The sequence below is a fragment of the Schistocerca americana genome, chromosome 2 (assembly GCF_021461395.2).
Source record: "Schistocerca americana isolate TAMUIC-IGC-003095 chromosome 2, iqSchAmer2.1, whole genome shotgun sequence".
NCBI lineage: Eukaryota > Metazoa > Arthropoda > Insecta > Orthoptera > Acrididae > Schistocerca > Schistocerca americana.
The window spans coordinates 729,626,440-729,646,859 of record NC_060120.1 but is presented as its reverse complement, the minus strand read 5'-3'; the positions used below and the strand labels follow the sequence as shown (position 1 = coordinate 729,646,859).

Here is a 20,420-nt window from a genome sequence, read left to right as displayed (position 1 = left end):
AGTATCTATCTTACCCCTAGTGAGATAAGCCTCTACAGCCTTACATTTGTCCTCTAGCTTAGCCATTTTGCACTTCCTGTCGATCTCATTTTTGAGACTTTTGTATTCCTTTTTGCCTGCTTCATTTACTGCATTTTTATATTTTCTCCTTTCTTCAATTAAATTCAATATTTCTTCTGTTACCTAAGGATATCTACTAACCCTTGTCTTTTTACCTACTTGATCCTCTGCTGCCTTCACTACTTTATCCCTCAAGGCTATCCATTCTTCCTCTATTGTATCTCTTTCCCCCATTCCTGTCAATTGTTCCCTTATGCTCTCCCTGAAAATCTGTACAACCTCTGGTTTAGTCAGTTTATGCAGGTCCCATCTCCTTAAATTCCCACCTTTTTGCAGTTTCTTCAGTTTTAATCTACAGTTAATAACCGATAGAGATTGGTCAGAGTCCACATCTGCCCCTGGAAATGTCTTACAATTTAAAACCTGGTTCCTAAATCTCTGTCTTACCATTATATAATCTATCTGATACCTTCTAGTATCTCCAGGATTCTTCCATGTATATAACCTTCTTTTATGATTCTTGAACCAAGTGTTAGCTATGATCAAGTTATAGTCTGTGCAAAATTCTACCAGGCGGCTTCCTCTATCATTTCTTAGGGGTCCCCAATCCATATTCACCTACTACATTTCCTTCTCTCCCTTTTCCTACTGTCGAATTCTAGTCACCCATGACTATTAAATTTTCATTTCCCTTCACTATCTGAATAATTTCTTTTATCTCATCATACATTTCATCAATTTCTTCATCATCTGCAGAGCTAGTTGGCATATAAACTTGTACTACTGTAGTAGGCATGGGCTTCGTGTCTATTATGGCCACAATAATGCGTTCACTGTGCTGTTTGTAGTAGCTTACCCGCATTCCTATCATTTTATTCATTATTAAACCTACTCCTGCATTACCCCTATTTGATTTTGTATTTATAACCCTGTATTCACCTGACCAGAAGTCTTCTTCCTCTTGCCACTGAACTTCACTAATTCCCCACTATATCTAACTTTAACCTATCCATTTCCCTTTTTAAATTTTCTAACCTACCTGCCCAATTAAGGGATCTGACATCCCACGCTCCGATCCCTAGAACGCCAGTTTTCTTTCTCCTGATAATGACATCCTCTTGAGTAGTCCCTGCCCGGAGATCTGAATGGAGGACTATTTTACCTCCGGAATATATTACCCAAGAGGACGCCATCATCATTTAACCATACAGTAAAGCTGCACGCCCTCAGGAAAAATTACGGCTGTAGTTTCCTCTTGCTTTCAGTCATTCGCAGTACCAGCACAGCAAGGCCGTTTTGGTTAGTGTTACAAGGCCAGATCAGTCAAACATCCAGACTGTTGCCCCTGCAACTACTGAAAAGGCTGCTGCCCCTCTTCAGGAACCACAAGTTTGTCTGGCCTCTCAACAGATACCCCTCCATTGTGGTTGCACCTACGGTATGGCTATTTGTATCGCTGGGGCATGCAAGCCTCCCTACCAACAGCAAGGTCCATGGTCCATGGGGGGGAATCTTAGCTGAAATGATATATATCGTGTACTAGATGACTAACCCCCGGTATTAATTTTGCCAATTTTCAACCAATGTTTGCAGTGAAGTATCAAAATAATTTCATGAAATTAGGAAACAGTCGTACAAAGAAATATGCACAATGTACAAATGCATGAGGACAGTATCCAAATAAGAAACATGATACCGCACAGTTTCTGTATGGTGGGAACAGCTGCTTCATGTGTCTACAATGTGATTTTGTAAACACCTTTATGGCCACATCTCTTCACAGCTCTCTACATGGCTATCATTTTTGCCTACAGCCATTTCCACTTCACAGTTGAATGCCGTCAAATGTGCTATCAGGTATCAGGGATTTCCTTAAGTTGTCTCAACTGTAGGAGTGTTCTACAATTACTATTTAGTAAAGAATAAATATATTAAAACTTCATGCATGATGTGGCATTTTTTCACACATTTCAGTGTCTATGACATCGTATCTCTTTAACTGTGTGTCATACAATAATATATTTGTGCAAGTACATTTAGCAGTATATGTGGATACTGTCAGTGATATACGTTGTGAATAAAGTTAATAGTAAAGAAGCAAAAAATTTAAATGTCATGCAGGAAGCGATAACTTTTCATGCCTGTCATTGTTTATGCCATCATACCGTCCTACCTATGCTTCATACAATGGTATAATTTTGTAGGTACATTCAGCAGCATATGTAGATACTGTCTGTAAAATGAGTTTTGAATAGAGTAAGTAGAAAAGAAGTAAAAAATTTAAATGTCGCGCATAATGCAGCAGTTACTCAAGCAGCTCAGTGTTTACGACATCGTATCTTCTAAACTGTGTGTGGTACATGGTATACTTTTGCAGGTGCATTTAGTGGCATATGTTGATACTGTCTGCAAAACTTTTTGTGAATACAGTTAGTGCCACAGAAGCAATACAATTAAATGTCATGTGTGATGCGGCATTTTTTCACACATCGCATTGTTTATATGTCACATCTCGTGATCTATGACGTATAGGTAGTTATTAGCCCCCACAGCAATTGTTTTCTGACAGTAAGGTATACGTGTATCAAGTTTGGTTGAAATTGGTGTAATGGTTTAGGTAGAAAACACACACACACACACACACACACACACACACACACACACACACACATTTTAAAAATATATTAGCTGACAAACGCAGCATTGCTCAGGTATACATTTCGCCAATTACCCATTAGAACTGAAAACAAAAAAATTGTACTGCGTTTGTAGTGTAATATTGAAAAAAATTCATTTCTATGTATTTTTGACAACACGTTTGAAATTATGAAACAGTTGTGCAAAGGAATATCATCTACAGATGTATCAGTTGAGTACCAAAGTTAAGAAACATAGTGTTTCTGTATGCTGAGTACAGCTGCTTCATGTGTCTGCAACATGATTTCGTAATGTATCTATGACAACACCTCTTCATAGCTTTATAGATGACTATTGTTTTTACTTAACTTGACTGGACTGTAGGAGTGGTTTTTGTATCCAACAGCGATTTCCTACCTAGCACACACATGGACATCTCAAAAGCACTAAGGCTGCAAGTGGTGGCTGCACACCACCGTCTTAAGGGTAGGCCCAACCAAATCAAGCACATCACGTGCCCCCCCCCCCCCCCTCCCCCGCCCCCCCCCCCCCCCCCCCAGTGGCGACTGTTTGCTGATGAACCTATGGCCCAGGCTCGTGGTGCATTCACTACTTGCTGTATTTTGTAGCCGTCCGTATTGCACCATTGCACAGCCAAACTGACTCAGTTAGTTTTCCAGTCCCGAGTGGTTACTGATCTGGAACTGTTGTATATCTGTGCTAATTTCGACACATCCTAGATTTGTTAGTGCTCACTTACTTTCCGAGCTCAGACTGTTGCAGACTTATAGGAATGTGTGCTCATTTCACTGTGGTTTGGTGCACACACCAGAGCAAGTGATGAAAAACAAGTCTACCTATGAACACAGGATTAAAAAAAGTGTCTTAGTAGTAAAGAATAAATGTATTAAAACTTCATGTATGATGTGGTAGTCTTTCACTCATCACAGTGCTTATAGTATCATGTTGTCTTAATTTGTGTCACACAATGATATATTTGGATAGGCACATTCAGGAGCAAATGCAGATATTGCCTCCGAAATGTGTTGCAAATAGAGCCAGTACAAAAGAAGTAATAAATTTAAACATTATGCACAATGAAGCAGTTTTTAAGGCATTTCAGTGTTTATGACATTATAGCTCCTATACTATGCGTGGTTACCGTGATATCATTTTCTAGGTGCATTTAGTGACACACGTGGATACTGCCTGTAGAATTTATTGGGCATAGAGTTCAGCGTAGAAGTAATAAATTTGAACACCATGCAAGATATGGCAGATTTTGATGCTTCTCATTGTTCAGCACAAACGAATGCAGCTCATCAGGTCTTTTCATACTACCTCTTGTGTTGACGGAAAGCGTCCCTTTGTTACATGTTACAAATAAAATGAGTTTTAAACAGAAACATGCCCATTTGACAGAGCAGTCTCAGATTACTCTAGAGTGATGTTTGTTTCATTGCTATGTATTAACACAGACAGTACAACATGAAGAAAAGCAGTTCTCCAGCAGTGACAGCACTACCTCAACTGATGCTGACTGCTAACACCACACAGTAGCGCTTCTCATATGTTGTTATGGTACTGGCTATTTTTCATGTTTTAATTTTCTGATTAATTCACATTGATAAAACCAATATTCCAGAAGACTAATTTGTAATCACTCTATTGAACAGGCATGAAAAATTCCACTTTAAAAATAACTTTGTTTGCAATGGGAAAGAAACTAATGCTTTCAGTAAGCTATGGGCATCACATGAAAGACTTAATGAGCAGTATTTGTTTGGGCTGACTCAAGCTAAACACTGCAAAAACTCTTATGAGGAACAACAGCGTATGTGTATATATATATTTCTTGGACACCAGCCAGTCTGCGTCCTTTGAGTCCTGCTTTATTATCTACATTCTGAAAGCTCTTCATGTAAGGAACTTGCGAAAATGTATGTGTATGTACACTATATGATCAAAAGTATCTGGACACCCCCAAAAACATAAGTTTTTCATATTAGGTGCATTGTGTTGCCACCTACTGCCAGGTACTCCATATCAGCGACCACAGTAGTCATTAGACATTGTGAGAGAGCAGAATGGGGCACTCTGCAGAACTCACAAACTTTGAACGTCGTCAGGTGATTGGGTATCACTTGTGTCATACGTCTGTGTGTGAGATTTCCACACTACTGAACATCCCTAGGTCCACTGTTTCCAATGTGATAGTGAAGTGGAAACGTGAAGGGACACGTACAGCACAAAAGAATACAGGCCGACCTTGTCTGTTGACTGGCAGAGGCCGCAGACAGTTGAAGAGGGTCGTAATGTGTAATAGGCAGACATCTATACAGACCCTCACACAGGAATTCCAAACTGCATCAGGATCCACTGCAAGTACTATGACAGTTAGGTGGGAGGTGAGAAAACTTGGATTTCATGGTCCAACAGCTGCATATAAGCCACACATCATGCCGGTAAATGCCAAACGACACCTCACTTGGTGTGAGGAGCGTAAACATTGGACAATTGAACAGTGTAAAAACTTTATGTGGAGTGACGAATCACGGTACAGAATGTGGCGATCCGATAGCAGGGTGTGGGTAAGCCGAATGCCCAGTGAACTTCATCTGCCAGCATGTGCCAACAGTAAAATTCGGAGGCAGTGCTGTTATGGTGTGGCCATGTTTTTCATGGAGGGGGCTTGCAGCCCTTGTTTTGTGTGGCACTATCGCAGAACAGGCTAACATTGAGGCTTTAAGCACCTTCTTGCTTCTCTCTGTTGAAGAGCAATTCAGAGATGGCGATTGCATCTTTCAACATGATTGAGCACCTGTTCATAATACACAGCCGTGGCGGAGTGGTTACATGACAATAACATCCCTGTAATGGATTGGCCTGCACAGAGTCCTGACCCGAGTCCAACAGAACACCTATGGGATCTTTTGGAACGCCAACTATATGCCAGGCCTCACTGACTGACCATCATTACCAATGGATGGCGCCATGAACTTTTAAGTCGTTTTCAGCCACGTATCCAGATACTTTTGATCACACAGTGCATATTTCTTGTACACGAGTCAGTCTGCCTCCTTTGAACACCCATGCTTGATTTATTATCTCCATTCTGAAAGCTCTTCATGTAATGAACTTGGTACAAAACTGACATTTTGAGTGTATAAGAGAGGACATCACTCCGCCTATCTTTATGTTCTCTCTTTCAAGTCCTTATCATTCTACATGTCTTTTTAGTCTGGATTATTTGGAAGATTTTTTTAAGGATACTGCAATTTTCACAAATATTTGTATTGTGCACTGAATACCACACTGTAGAATGCAACTGTGAATGCAATACTGGATAAAAATAAAGAACAACTAAATATTGCTGACTGTAATGAACAATTACAAGTGCTGTGACCTCTGACTAATCTTAGCAACAACTATACTATAAGACAACTGGTATATGCTAAAATAATAACCTTTCTTTACATCACTTGGTCCCACGTTCAAACATAGAATTTCCAACCACTCCTTAAAAGAACATTCTAACTTAGTTTTGAAACAGTCAGCAACATTTCTTGCTTGGTTTATTTGTTCACAAGACAAATTGCTGATACCATATTGTATATGTCAGGGTCACTCAACAATTGTCCCTTCAGTGTTCTCAATTAATCTGCAGTTGAACTGAGCAATTAGATTGCAACATCTTTCTGAGCTGCTGATGTAAAACTAGTCCTTTCTGTAATTCATAAGACTTCACAAAATACATGTTTTGTGCCTGTATGTACTGATGAGAAACTGTAACTTAACATTTTATGCCACCAATAATAATAGTGTACATTAACTGATTGCTTTACTGGTAATTTTTTAACTTGTTGTTGCATAGTAATGAACCTAAATGAAGTTGTCACTCTGAAACACACACAATTAGTTGGTCTTTGAATCAGTATAAAATTAAACTTCAGATCTTATACACGAGAGCAGTTCTTCTAACAAATTGTTTTTCTCTCATTTCCTTGCTCCACAAGAGGAAAAGCTCCAAGATGGTAAAGAAAACAATCCTATCATATTATAGGTGTCATTCCTTCACCTATTCACTTATACTGCAACTGACACATGGACTGTGCCTGTTAATCACTTATAATTATACTCCCTGTTTCCAGTACTCACCCAAATTTGTGTGCAGACAAATATTCCACATATCATACCAATATTTCTCTACATCAGCCATTTCACCAAAATAATATTTATGTTCCTGATAAACGATATTATCTGAAACTTGGTGGTAACCAGGTTTTGATGTTGTAGTATCCAGAAGATGTGTTCTTCTATTAAGGTACACAAAAACCTGAAAACCAATTCCATGTAAACTTATAGTTCGTCTGAATCACCCTTTCCAGTTATCAATACAAAGACTGGCAAATCAGAGACAAACTGCACAACAAGTAAAGACATAAACATTATTAAGAAAATTAATATTCCTTTGATGCTCAGTGCTTCTTAACTGCCAGATATTGCTGATATGTACCAACTTTGTAGTTCTCACAAATAGAAGAAATATAAAATACAGTACATTCCCTCCAGATCTTATTTTGTCCATGTGCAATCACTGTACTTACAGCATAAATGATATCAGTGACAAAGACTATTGTGCCTAGAAGTAGAGTCTTTCATATGATGTTAAAATTATGACACAAAAGACCATCAAGAAGCAGGAGTCTAATAAACAGTATTACAACAATACAGATCATTTGTTACTATGCAATATGATCCACAACATAAATACTTACAACCATTTGAACACAATGCAACACCCAAAACCCTATTCAGATTACAAAAAAAAGTCATAAGCTATGTTATTCAATAACATATTAAAATTAGTGTATGGTACTTAGAAACAAAAGAGGGTTCAGGGTAACTGAAGCCAGCTCTAAAAAGCAAGAGAACATACTTAAAGAACAATTAAGCAATATTTGTCTAATCACAACAGCCAATTACAATCATTGCTTCACAATAAATGGAAGACAAATCTACTAGTGCTCTACAAGTTTTAGGAATTTCTCTGATACATACTTGTAAATGAAATGCCAGAATTATAAATCGAATAACAATCAACAATTTGCCTGTAACAGAAATGGTCCAAGACTGCTTCACAAATACAAAGGATAGGTCCTAGAAAATAAAGCAGGAACACGCACCATTAGGTGTTGATAAACAGTATTAGCAGAGTGAAATATGAGGCACAGTACAGTGAGAGGCAATTTCCCGAATTAGTTAACATTGTACAATTTGTTCCGGGAAAATTATGAAGGCAACAAAAGAGATCTTAATATAAGCCTCAGTAGTGCCTTGCGGTGCCCTTCCACTTAAAAATAAATAAAAAAAAAAAATAAATAAATAAAACAAAAAAAAAAAAATTCTCCTCTCCCCACCGAGATGCAACAGTTGTATGAGCAGTCATTAATTATGTGGCACACAAGTTAAAGTGTTGTCTGTTATATATTAAAACTCTCATTTACTTAATACCATGGTAATTACTTTGAAGAGTATCAGCAGTTGAATTATATTACACAATATGGTACATGCATGCCAGTTACTTGACATGAAAACCACATATGGAAATGTGACTCAGACAGAGTAAACATATACAGAAGTTAAAGTATGGGCCATAATTAAAAAACCTACTGGGCATGTAATATTCAACATATAGCTTGTTTGTTACAGGTTCCATAGATCAACTGCACAACCTAGTATAATGACTGAACAGTCCACGCATGTGCTTAGTATCCAACGGCCACAATATTTCAACGAGCAGACATGTCACCATCATCAGGTGTGCTGGTGAACTAATTTCCTGATGGCAGACTTACATCCTCTTACACTGCACGCTGCTACATCTGCAGTCTGCACCAAGGGTGGTAGTCAGCTATCGTGAAGACACTTCCGTTGGCATCTGTGGTAGTATCGATGTAGTCGCACTGTCTGCCCTCATCACCAGATTGTTGTGTTTGATGAGCATATTATTAATTAGGCCCTGTGCTGGTTCCCAAGCCTTGTTAAGGTCATAACCACAGTCCTGATTGATAAAATTATCCCTGGTGTACATTTCGATGGCTTCTCTAACAATGTTGTCCCAGTATTTGGAAGTATATGTTAAAATACGAGGGTTGAAACTTAAATCGTGGCAACTATTTATTCACAACCGATAGAAAAGAGTTACATGTTTGCACCTGTTACTGTCCTTCAAAATAGTCACCCGTGTTGTGTAGAACCAGGGGCCAGCAATGTGGAAGGTGTAGTATACCATTAGCAGAGCCTTTCTGTTGATGGTGCAAATGGAGTGGTCTAACGTTATGGTGATTCTCGTCTCCGACTGTGATGGTGTTATCCTTATGCATTACATTCCTCCACAGCAGACCATCAATGCACAGTATTACTGTTCATTTTTGGAGCATGATCTGCGACCAGCTTTGCAAAAGATGCGGCGACACTTACTGCACAACCCACCCATCATTTTGTACGACAATGCGCGGGCGCATACAGCGCAAGCTGTGGCTGCTCTGTTCGGTTGATGGGACTGGGAAGTACAGCACAAACCACCATACTCCCCGGACTTAACTCCTTGTGACTTTGATTTGATTCCGAAGATGAAGGAAGTACTTCATGGCATTCACTTCAGAACTATTCTAGAGATTTGACAGGCAGTAGACCACTCAATTCGCACCATAAACAGAACAGGCTCTGCTAACGGTATACTACGCCTTCCACATCACTGGCAATGGGTTTTACACAATGCTGGTGACTACTTTGAAGGACAGTAACAGGTGCAAACATTAACACTTTTGTGTTGGTTGTGAATAAATAGTTGCCACTATTTAAGCTCCAAACCTCGTACATGCAAATTCCATAGCATGATTCTCAGACAGACAATGCTCTGTGACCGCTGATTTGTTGGAGTACATTATTCAAGTGTGATGATGTTTGGTTTGTGGGGTGCTAAACTGCGCGGTTGTCAGAGCCTGTACCAATTCCCAACCTTTGCTCAGTCTAATCTTGCCACTTTCATGAATGGAATAAAGGCTGTGGCTACCTCTTGCACTGTGATTTCTTCCATCTCCACAGTTGTACTGTAGTGGTGGGGTGAAGAGTGCACTACATCTGCCATTCCAAGTATCTGTTCTTCTGGAACACTGTTCTGAGGCAGACACACTGTTTTTAGTACCCCATTCCTCTCTGCAGGGTGGTGGCAGCTATGGCAGCTATCTGTGTGCAAATGCAGATCAGTGTGTGTTTTCTTACAATGCACACCTTGTACCAGGGTAACATCAGCTCTTCTCTTAACCATTACATACAGGAATGATAGTCTTCCTTGTTCTTTGGTCTCCATAGTGAATCTGATGTTAGAATGGGTTGGAGTTCAGATGTACAAGGAAGTCATGGAGGCCAGATGACATATGTGTCCTCCACATAACAGAAAAACAGGTAAGTTTCCACTTCGATTATGTCTGAGCCTCTTCCTTGAAGTGCTTCATATACAAATTTGCAACCATAGGTGTAAGTGGGATCCCTACATTTGCTCATAGTATTTTCCATTAAGTATAAATATGTGGAGGTCAGGCCATGTCTGAAATAGTTGGTCTTCTCATCAAATTTCTGACCAATGAGTTCATGAGGCACCCTGGTGAATAATGAAATGATGTCAAAGTTCACCTTGATACTACAGTCCTTCAGTCTGAAGTTGAGGAATTTCACAAATCCACAGAATCGTGGATGTGGTGTGGGAATGTACCCACTTATGGACTTAGTAGCTCTGGGAGGTATTTTCCCCGGAAATACCTAGGAGTTTTGACATTGTGGACAATGGGGCATAATGGAATCCCATCTTTGTGGTCCTTGGGAAGTCCATAAAGTCTTCATTGTACTAGTCCTTGAGGTGTCAATTTCTTGATGATCCCCTCTGGTAACTCCAATTACTTCAGAAACACCCTGGTCCTCTTCTCTACCTTCTTGGTGGGGTCAGTACTGATCTTCATGTTGGAGTCATCATTTAACAAGCTTTGCTTCTTTCGATGTAGCCCTTATGGGAGAGAACAATAGTAGGATTGTCTTTGTCAGCAGTTAAGATACTCACTCTGGGCTCTGTTGCAGGTTTTCAATGGCTACCCTCTATTTGCTGGTAATGTTTGACTTCATAGTCTTAGTTCTCATAAGAGCATGACTAGTTTCACAATGCACTTCTTCTGCTGTCTCGGGCAGCAGTCATGCAGCAACCTGTCCAACTGCACTGACAAATGTCTGCAACTAGTGTGAACTTAGGATTGGGAGCACAGTTTAAGTCCCATCTCCAGAAATGAAACTGCATCATCACTCTGCTGCAAGCTAGTCAGATTGATGACTGTCTTCTATGGAGCCTCCAGTGATGGTTTGTCAACAACCCGGGAAAATTTTCTTGTCCGACATCCTGTAATCTCCCTATGGGCGAAATCGGTTGCCACCCAGGTAACACCACCAATACAGTCCCAGGACCAATATTTAAAATGAATGGCCAGTTTTAAATGTATTTTAAGAAGTCACTGGGAATTGTGTTCAAAACCGCGGAGGGTAAAGTGTACTTCTCATGTAGCAAGGCAAGGCTGGTCCGCCTCTTTATACTCCTGGCTGCTGTAGAATTGATGTATGCATGACATTAGAAAAGTTTGGCACAACTTGTTCAGCATGAGACCACTTCAGAAATGCAAGAGCACATACTAGCGGACTATCAGGAAAAGTTGGGTGCATACTGAAATAGCACTGGTGAATAGGTTGGTTGGCGGGATTAAAGGGACCAGACTGCTACTGTCATCGGTCCCTTTTTCCAAATCCTAAAAACACCCACAGAGAGTAAAAACGATTAACAGAATAGATCACAGACGACACAGAACAAGAGAAACATAGATAAAGACCAGACAAGATGAACTAAAATCACACAGTGTGTGACGATGGTTGGCCAACCATAGGAACAAAAAAAAAGGAAAAGCCAACCACCGAGAACACATTAAAAGCTGAGTTTAAAACCGTAGGGCAAAGGCCAGAATCAACACAAAACAATAAAATAAAACACAAACACTCAGATTAAACGATAAAAACCCCCTGCCCGAATAAAACGTAAAACTAAGCCAGCCATAGCAGGGTCATCAGATAAAAGGGCAGGGAGCGTGTCCGGCAGTGCGAACGTCTGCCTGAGCACAGCTAAAAGCGGACACTCCAATAAAATGTGCACCACAGATAAAACGGAGCCGCAGCGACACAGAGTTGGGTCCTCACAGCGCAATAAGTGGCCGTGTGTCAGCCGAGTGTGCCCAATGTGCAGCCGGCAGAGGACAACAGACTCCTGGCGGGAGACCCGAAGGGACGACCGCCACACAGCCGTAGTCGCCTTGATACGGCATGGGCAGGTTGCGCCATTCAGTGTCCCATAAATCGAAAAGTTTTCGGCGTAAGACTGCCCGCAAATCAGTCACCGGGAGGCCAATCTCCAGAGGTGGTTTACTGTTGGCCTCTTTCGCCAGGTGGTCAACATGTTCACTGCCCGGGATACCGACATGACCGGGGGTCCACACTAAGACAACAGAGCGGCCGCAACGGGCAAGAGTATGCAGGGACTTCTGGATAGCCATCATCAGACGAGAACGAGGAAAACACTGGTCGAGAGCTCGTAAACCGCTCAGGGAATCGCTACAGATCACGAAGGACTCACTTGAGCAGGAGCGGATATACTCTAGGGTACGAAAGATGGCGACCAGCTCAGCAGTGTAAACGCTGCAGCCAGCCGGCAATGAACATTGTTCGGAATGGTCCCCTAGAGTAAATGCATAACTGACACGACCAGCAACCATCGAGCCGTCAGTGTACGCAATGCCAGAGCCCTGATACATTGCAAGGAGGGAAAGAAAGCGGCGGCGGAAGGCCCCCGGAGGGACTGAGTCCTTCGGACCCTGTGCCAATTCCAGCTGAAGGCGAGGGCGAGGCACACACCATGGGGGTGTACGTAGAGGTGCCCGGAAAGGAGGCAGAAGAGGTAAAGCCCCAAGCCCGGAGAGAAGCTCTCGGACGCGGACCGCGATCGTACAACCTGACCGGGGCCAACGTTCTGGCAGATGGACGACCGATCGCGGGAACAGGAGATGATAGTTTGGATGCCCGGGCAAGCTAAAAACATGGGCAGCATAAGTGGCCAATAAATTTTGGCGCCTGAACCGGAATGGAGTGACACCTGCCTCCGCAAGTATGCTGTCCACTGGGCTGGTCCGGAAAGCACCACTGGCAAGCCATATGCCGCTGTGTAGGATTGGGTCCAGTACCCGCAGCGCAGATGGGGATGCTGAGCCATAAGCCAGGCTCCCATACTCCAGACGAGACTGGATTAATGCCTGGTAGAGCCGTAAGAGGGTAGATCGGTCGGCGCCCCAGCGGGTGTGGCTCAAGCATCTCAGAGCATTTAGATGCCGCCAACACACCTGTTCAAGCTGCCGAATGTGAGGCAGCCAAGTCAGCCAGGCATCAAAAACTACACCCAAAAACCTGTGGGTCTCCACCACAGCAAGGAGTTCGTCGGCAACATAAAGCCGCGGCTCAGGATGGACTGTTCGGCGCCGGCAGAAATGCATAACGTGGGTCTTGGCAGCCGAAAACTGAAAACCATGCACTACAGCCCAAGACTGCGCCTTGTGGATAGCGCCCTGCCCTGACGTTCAACAGCTGCAACGCCAGTAGAGCTGTAGTAAAGGCAGAAGTCGTCAGCATACAGGGAAGCGGAGACAGAATTTCCCACGGCCACAGCGAGCCCGTTAATGGCTATTAAAAACAGGCAGACACTTAAAACAGAACCCTGTGGCACACCATTTGCCTGGACGTGGGAGGAACTATATGAGGCCGCGATTTGCACGCAGAAGGTACAATACGACAGAAAATTGCGGATAAAAATCGGCAGAGGACCCCGAAGACCCCATCCATGAAGCGTAGAAAGGATGTGATGACGCCATGTCGTATCGTACGCCTTCCGCATGTCGAAAAAGACAGCGACCAGGTACTGACAGCGGGCAAAGGCAGTACGGATGGCTGACTCCAGGCTCACCAGACTGTCGGTGGCGGAGCGGCCTTTACGGAACCCACCCTGAGACGGAGCCAGAAGGCCCCGAGACTCCAGTACCCAATTCAAGCGCCGGCTCACCATCCGTTCAAGCAACTTGCAAAGAACGTTGGTGAGGCTAATGGGACGGTAGCTGTCCACCTCCAGAGGGTTCTTTCCAGGTTTCAAAACGGGGATGACAATGCTTTCCTGCCATTGCGACGGAAACTCCCCCTCGACCCAAAGACGGTTGTAAAGGTCGAGGAGGCGTCGCTGGCAGTCCACTGAAAGGTGTTTCAACATCTGACAGTGGATGTGATCTGGCCCAGGGGCATTATCAGGGCAAGCGGCTAGGGCACTGCGAAATTCCCACTCACTGAATGGAGCATTGTAAGATTCTGGGTGGTGGGTGCGAAACGAAAGGCTCCGACGTTCCATCCGCTCTTTAATGGAACGGAAGGCCAGTGGGTAATTGGAAGAAGCGGAACTAAGAGCAAAATGCTCTGCCAAGCTGTTGGTAATTTCATCGGAGTCTGTACAAACTGCTCCATTCAGTGAGAGCGCAGGGACGCTGACAGGGGTCTGATAGCCATAGAGGTGTCGGATCTTGGTCCAGACCTGCGATGGAGAGACATGGAGGCCAATGGTGGACACATACCGCTCCCAGCACTCCTGCTTGCTTTGGCGGATAAGGCGGTGGGCCCGCGCGCGCAGTCGTTTGAAGGTGATGAGGTGTTCAATGCAGGGATGTCACTTGTGATGCTGTAGCGCCCGCCAGCAATTTTTAATCGCTGCAGCGATCTCAAGCGACCACCAAGGCACAGTCCGCCGCCGACGGGACCCAGGGGAACGCAGAATGGCAGATTCGGCGGCAGTAACGATGCCGGTGGTGACCGATTGAACCACCACATCAATGTCATCATTAGAGAGAGGCTCAATAGCGGCAGTGGAGGAGAACAAGTCCCAGTCAGCCTTATTCATAGCCCATCTGCTAGGGCGCCCAGAAGAGTGACGCTGTGGTAGTGACAGAAAGATCGGAAAGTGGTCACTACCACACAGGTCGTCATGCACACTCCATTGGACAGACTGTAAGAGCCTAGGGCTACAGATCGAAAGGTCAATGGCGGAGTATGTGCCATGCGCCACACTGAAGTGTGTGAAGGCACCATCATTTAAAATCGAGAGATCGAGCTGTGACAATAAATGCTCAACGGTGGCGCCTCGACCTGTTGCCACTGACCCACCCCACAGAGGGTTATGGGCGTTGAAGTCGCCCAGTAGCAAGAAAGGTGGTGGCAATTGGTTTATCAGCGCAGCCAGGACATGCTGCGAGACATCACCGTCCGGTGTAAGGTAAAGACTGCAGACGGTAACAGCCTGTGGCGTCCACACCCGAACAGTGACAGCCTCTAAAGGTGTTTGGAGAGGGACAGACTCGCTGTGCAGAGTGTGAAGGACATAGAGTCAGGCGCCACCAGACACCCTTTCATAAGCTGCCCAGTTCTTATAATAACCCCGATAGCCACGGAGGGCGGGGGTTCACATTGCTGGAAACCAAATTTCCTGAAGAGCAATGCAGAAGAAAGGGTGAAGGCTGATAAGTTGTTGGAGCTCAGCTAGATGGTGGAAGAAACTGCCCCAGTTCCACTGGAGGATGGTATTGGCCATGTCTGAGAAAGGCGTGACGGGACTTGGAAGGCAGATTACGCCGCTGGGTCACCTGCTGCCTTCAATTGAGCACTGGTGCTAGCGCTATCCATGGCATCTGAGGGACCGGCGAGATCGAGGTCCTCAGCGGACGCCAGAATCTCCACCTTGTCCTCAGACACAGAGCTTGTAGGAAGCGGTGGGACGGGTGCCACCACAATGTCGGTATTCTTGGGGACTTTCTTCTGCTTCTGTTTCTGTTTCTCTCGTTGTGCCTTTGGCGGTGCAGGCTTGGAGGGCTTCACAGGGTCAGTCTCAGGGACAGACGACGACCGTGAGGCCCTACGACCAGGGACTGGTGGTTGTTTGAGCCACTTGCGGGTGTCTGCTGTGCCGCTGGTCGGAACTTGCAAAGGGAGGTCCCCAAGGGACCCCTCCTTGCGAGAGTAGCCGAAGAAGTCTTACGCTTCTCCGGCTGGGAAGGGGGAACTGATGTCCCCGAGTGTTGGGGGGGGGGGTGTTGCTCCTGAAGTAGATGGAGCAGGAGCAACAGGTTGTGAAGTGCCCCCCACAAGCAAGGGGGCTGGTGGATTCTGACCGATCTTAGAGCCGATTCGTGACGATGGGAGAACCGTCGTGGCAGCAGCGGCATAGGTTGACGTCATTGCCACAGGATGGAGCCGCTCATATTTCCGCCTAGCCTCGGCGTAGGTCAGGCGGTCCAGGGTCTTATATTCCATTATCCTTCTTTCTTTCTGGACTATCCTACAGTCCGGCGAGCAGGGAGAATGGTGTTCTCCGCAGTTAACACAGATAGGAGGCAGGGCACATGGAGTATTGGGATGCGAAGGACATCCACAATCCCGACACATGAAGCTGGAAGTACAACGAGATGATATGTGCCCGAACTTCCAGCATTTAAAACACCGCATCGGAGGAGGGATATATGGCTTCACATCACAATGGTAAACCATCACCTAAACCTTTTCGGGTAAGACATCACCCTCAAAGGCCTAGATGAAGGCACCGGTGGCTACCTGATTATCCCTCGGACCCCGATGGACGTGCCGGACGAAGTGAACATCTCATCGTTCTAGGTTGGCGCGTAGTTCATCATCAGACTGCAGAAGAAGATCCCTGTGGAATATAATACCCTGGACCATGTTGAGACTATTATGGGGCGTGATGCTAACTGAAACATCCCCCAACTTGTCACAAGCGAGCAACCTCCGTGACTGGGCAGAGGAAGCTGTTTTGATGAGAACTGACCCAGAGCGCATTTTGGACACGCCCTCCACCTCCCCGAACTTGTCCTCTAAATGCTCCACAAAAAACTGAGGCTTCGTTGGCATTAAAGATTCACCATCAACCCGCTTACAGACAAGGTACTGGGGTGAATAATCTCCACTGCTGTCTTTAGCCATGGAGTGGCTAGGGAGGGAAATGATCTTTGATTGTATTGCTTGCCGTTGAGGTTAGACCTCGAGGTGGAGGTGGAGGCCCACCAGCCCACCAGCGAGAAATGATGTACCAAGCTTCATTGCGGGTCATCCGCCCTGATGCCACCCACTCCGACCAGGGGCTCTCCCCACGGGCGCTACCCAGCCGCAGCAAAGACCACCTGGCAGGATGGCCTTTGCCGGGAGTCCCGATGCCGCAGAGGGATAGGCATCTACTCCTCAGCATACGTGGGGAGGTAGCAGCTCAGGCATCAGCAGTGCGATCCCTGTGTAGTCAGGGGGCTACCACCAAGAGAGTACATGACAACCCCACCACAACGGACTGGCTACCGTGCTGGATGTCGGGTGTCAAATATCCATATGTGTCATGAGTGCGAAGATGGAAGTGCATAATGGAGGGCATGTATGCCACCCGGAACACACTGCAGCTGACGTGGCCGGATGCTCGGTGTAAGGCCAACTCCATGACAAAATCGGTTGTGCCAGATCTGAGGGCAAGATGGATATAGAATGCACCACGTAAGGCGTCCTTCCCCAAATGGTACGCACTAACAGAAAATTTAGAAATCTAGTGGTCAAACCCCTTAGGGGACCATCACATTAAGGCCAAAAAGTTTGAGACTCCTTTTAGTCGCCTCTTACGACAGGCAGGAATACCGCGGGCCTATTCTAACCCCCGAACCTGCAGGGGGACACTGGTGAATATAACATTGGCATTATTGGGGAACATCGATAATGACTTAGGTTTGCAGAAAGCTGGATTATATCAGTTTCTGTGCCAATGTAGCAAGACCTACTGGACAAACAGCAAACACCTCTGAAGATAGGAGCAGAGAACACCAGCGGCACATTCGACTAACATGTCCCAACAAGTCGAGAATTGCACAGCCCTGTTTGTCAGAAAATCATGCTATAGAATACAAATGCACCAAGACTTTAGCACAGACTTCCAAATACTGGAATAGTATCATTACAGAAGCCATCAAAATTCACACCACGGATAAGCTTATTGATCGAGACTGTGGCTATAATGTCAGCAAGGCTCGAGAACCAGCACAGGGTCTAATTAAGAACACAATCAGCAAACACAACAATCTGGCAACAAAGGTAGACAGAGTAACAACATCGATGCTACCACAGATCTCAACTCAAGTGTCTCCAGAACTGCTGACATGACAAAGGGAACGGCTTGTAGCAGGAGAGGAGACAAGTCCACAGTGTGCCCTCAGAAGATCAGTTTGTCAGCACACATTACAACGGCAACATGTCTGAATGCTGAAATATTCTCCTCACTGGACACTTTGGACTGGCAGTGCATTCGTGCACTTTATGATCAACAAATACACTGGGAGAAACTGAAGAACCACTACTTAATATAATGGTTACATACTGTTACCATAATTTATGTTGATACACTTACATACCTGTAATTTTGAGCATGATTACTGTTTCTGAAATATGATCCATTACTTACAATTAGTATCATTACATAATATACAAACTGTGAATCTTTAGTCAAAATTTCTAACTACTGAATGAGAGCAACTAATTCTTACAGCCCACCTTGATATAATGAACAAATACATATGTTAACCAAAATTTGCAACAACGTAAAATGAAATAATCACTGAATTTAGATGTTTAAGAAGTTCTGAATATTCTACTTAATTTTGGAGGTGTATTTTGATGATTCTGCCTCATTTAGTAAGTCCTGACTGAATGTTACGTTAAGAATTTTTGGTCAACCACTGATACGTTGAACTGAGTATACTGCTCCCCCCCCCCCCCCCCCCTCTTCAGTGGTAATAATTAAATTCATGTACAAACCTTATATACCATTCACTACAGTGCTCTATGTTTTCTAGAACTGATTATAATACTTACACTACATTAAAAAATTAATTTAGGCTTGATTACTTTAAAATATTGAACACTTTATGTACAGGAAGTGTTCTTATGGATCTAAACTCAGAAGCTGTAAAGGCTCAATTAATACTGACCTTTTCCACAAAATTTTCATCTGTCTACATTAGTTGAATTATTTAGTGGTAATTCTGTTCAGTAAAGTTAAAATATTTCATTTTCTACATCACAAATTCCACGAACCTTCATTTGTTTTAAAGGAATTTCAGTTCTAATAGTCGAATGTATTTAAGAGACACAAAAAATTAAGCTGTTCTGTTAATTATAGTGGCAATATTTTATGAAAGAATAGATTAATGGCAGTTTAACTGAGCAATCAAGACCATGATTTATAACGTAACTAGCTGACAAACCTGGCATAGTCTGGGTATTCGTTTTATCAGATTTCTATTAGAAACAACAACAAAAAATGAACTGTGTTTGTACTGAAGTATTGAGAAAATATCTCTAAAATTATGAAACAGACATACAAAGAAATTGGCACTCTGTACAAATGTATGAGTGCAGTATCCAAATTAAGAAACATGATATTGCACAGTTTCTGTACTCTGAGTAGAGCTACTTTGCACAACAAGAGTTTGTAAACATCTCTATGGCCATGCCTCTTCACAGCTCTATAGATGGTTATCATTTTCACCTACAGCCATTTTGCTTCACAACTGAAAGCTGTCAAATGCACTGCAATGTGTTGGGTGCTGTAACTTACCAAACGAGAAAGCGTTGGTATGTTGATAGAGACAATAAAAAACACACAACCACACACACAAATTTCAAGCTTTTGCAACCCAAGGTTGCTTCATCAGGAAAGAGGGAAGGAGAGGGAAAGACGAAAGGATGTGGGTTTTAAGGGAGAGGGTAAGGAGTCATTCCAATCCCGGGAGCAGAAAGACTTACCTTAGGGGGGAAAAAAAATGACAGGTATACACTCGCGCGCGCGCGCACACACACACACACACACACACACACACACACACACACACACACACACACACACATCCATCTGCACATATACAGACACACGCAGACGTATGTATACCTGTCCTTTTTTCCCCCTAAGGTAAGTCTTTCTGCTCCCAGGATTGGAATGACTCCTTAGCCTCTCCCTTAAAACCCACATCCTTTCGTCTCTCCTTCCCTTTTTCCTGATGAAGCAACCTTGGGTTGCAAAAGCTTGAAATTTGTGTGTGTGTTTGTGTGTTTTTTATTGTCTCTATCAACATACCAACACTTTCTCGTTTGTTAAGTTACAGCATCTTTGTTTTTATATATATTTTTCCCATGTGGAAATATCGTTGGCAGGAAAATAGAGCTTGCAATTAATCCTCATAGTTGGCATACAGAGTAGAAAGCTCAGCTCAAATGCCAACTACGAGATAACTTGGTGTCAACTGTCAGTCACCAGTTTACATATTTTGAGGCATGTTCAACAATATGATCCATGTCTTTGTTGTAATTACATCAGCAAATCAGCAATTGTTGTTCAATTTTTGCTATACATGGTTCACTGACATTTATTGTCACGTGTGTTCAATTTTCCTTGGAAAATGGCGAGTAATAAGGGAAAACTTAGTGATATAGAACTTGAACAGCTAGTTAAC

The 20,420-nt window shown here is 43.7% G+C and overlaps 1 protein-coding gene across 1 annotated transcript in view; it reads right to left on the bottom strand.

Annotated features, from left to right (window-relative positions):
* LOC124594743 (general transcription factor 3C polypeptide 1) overlaps nt 1-20,420 on the bottom strand; it is a 370,793-nt gene that overhangs the window by 176,618 nt on the left and 173,755 nt on the right. Inside the window, exon 15 of the mRNA XM_047133120.1 lies at nt 6,856-7,033. Coding sequence (XP_046989076.1) covers nt 6,856-7,033 — 178 coding nt within the window. The remainder of the gene's footprint in view (nt 1-6,855; nt 7,034-20,420) is intronic.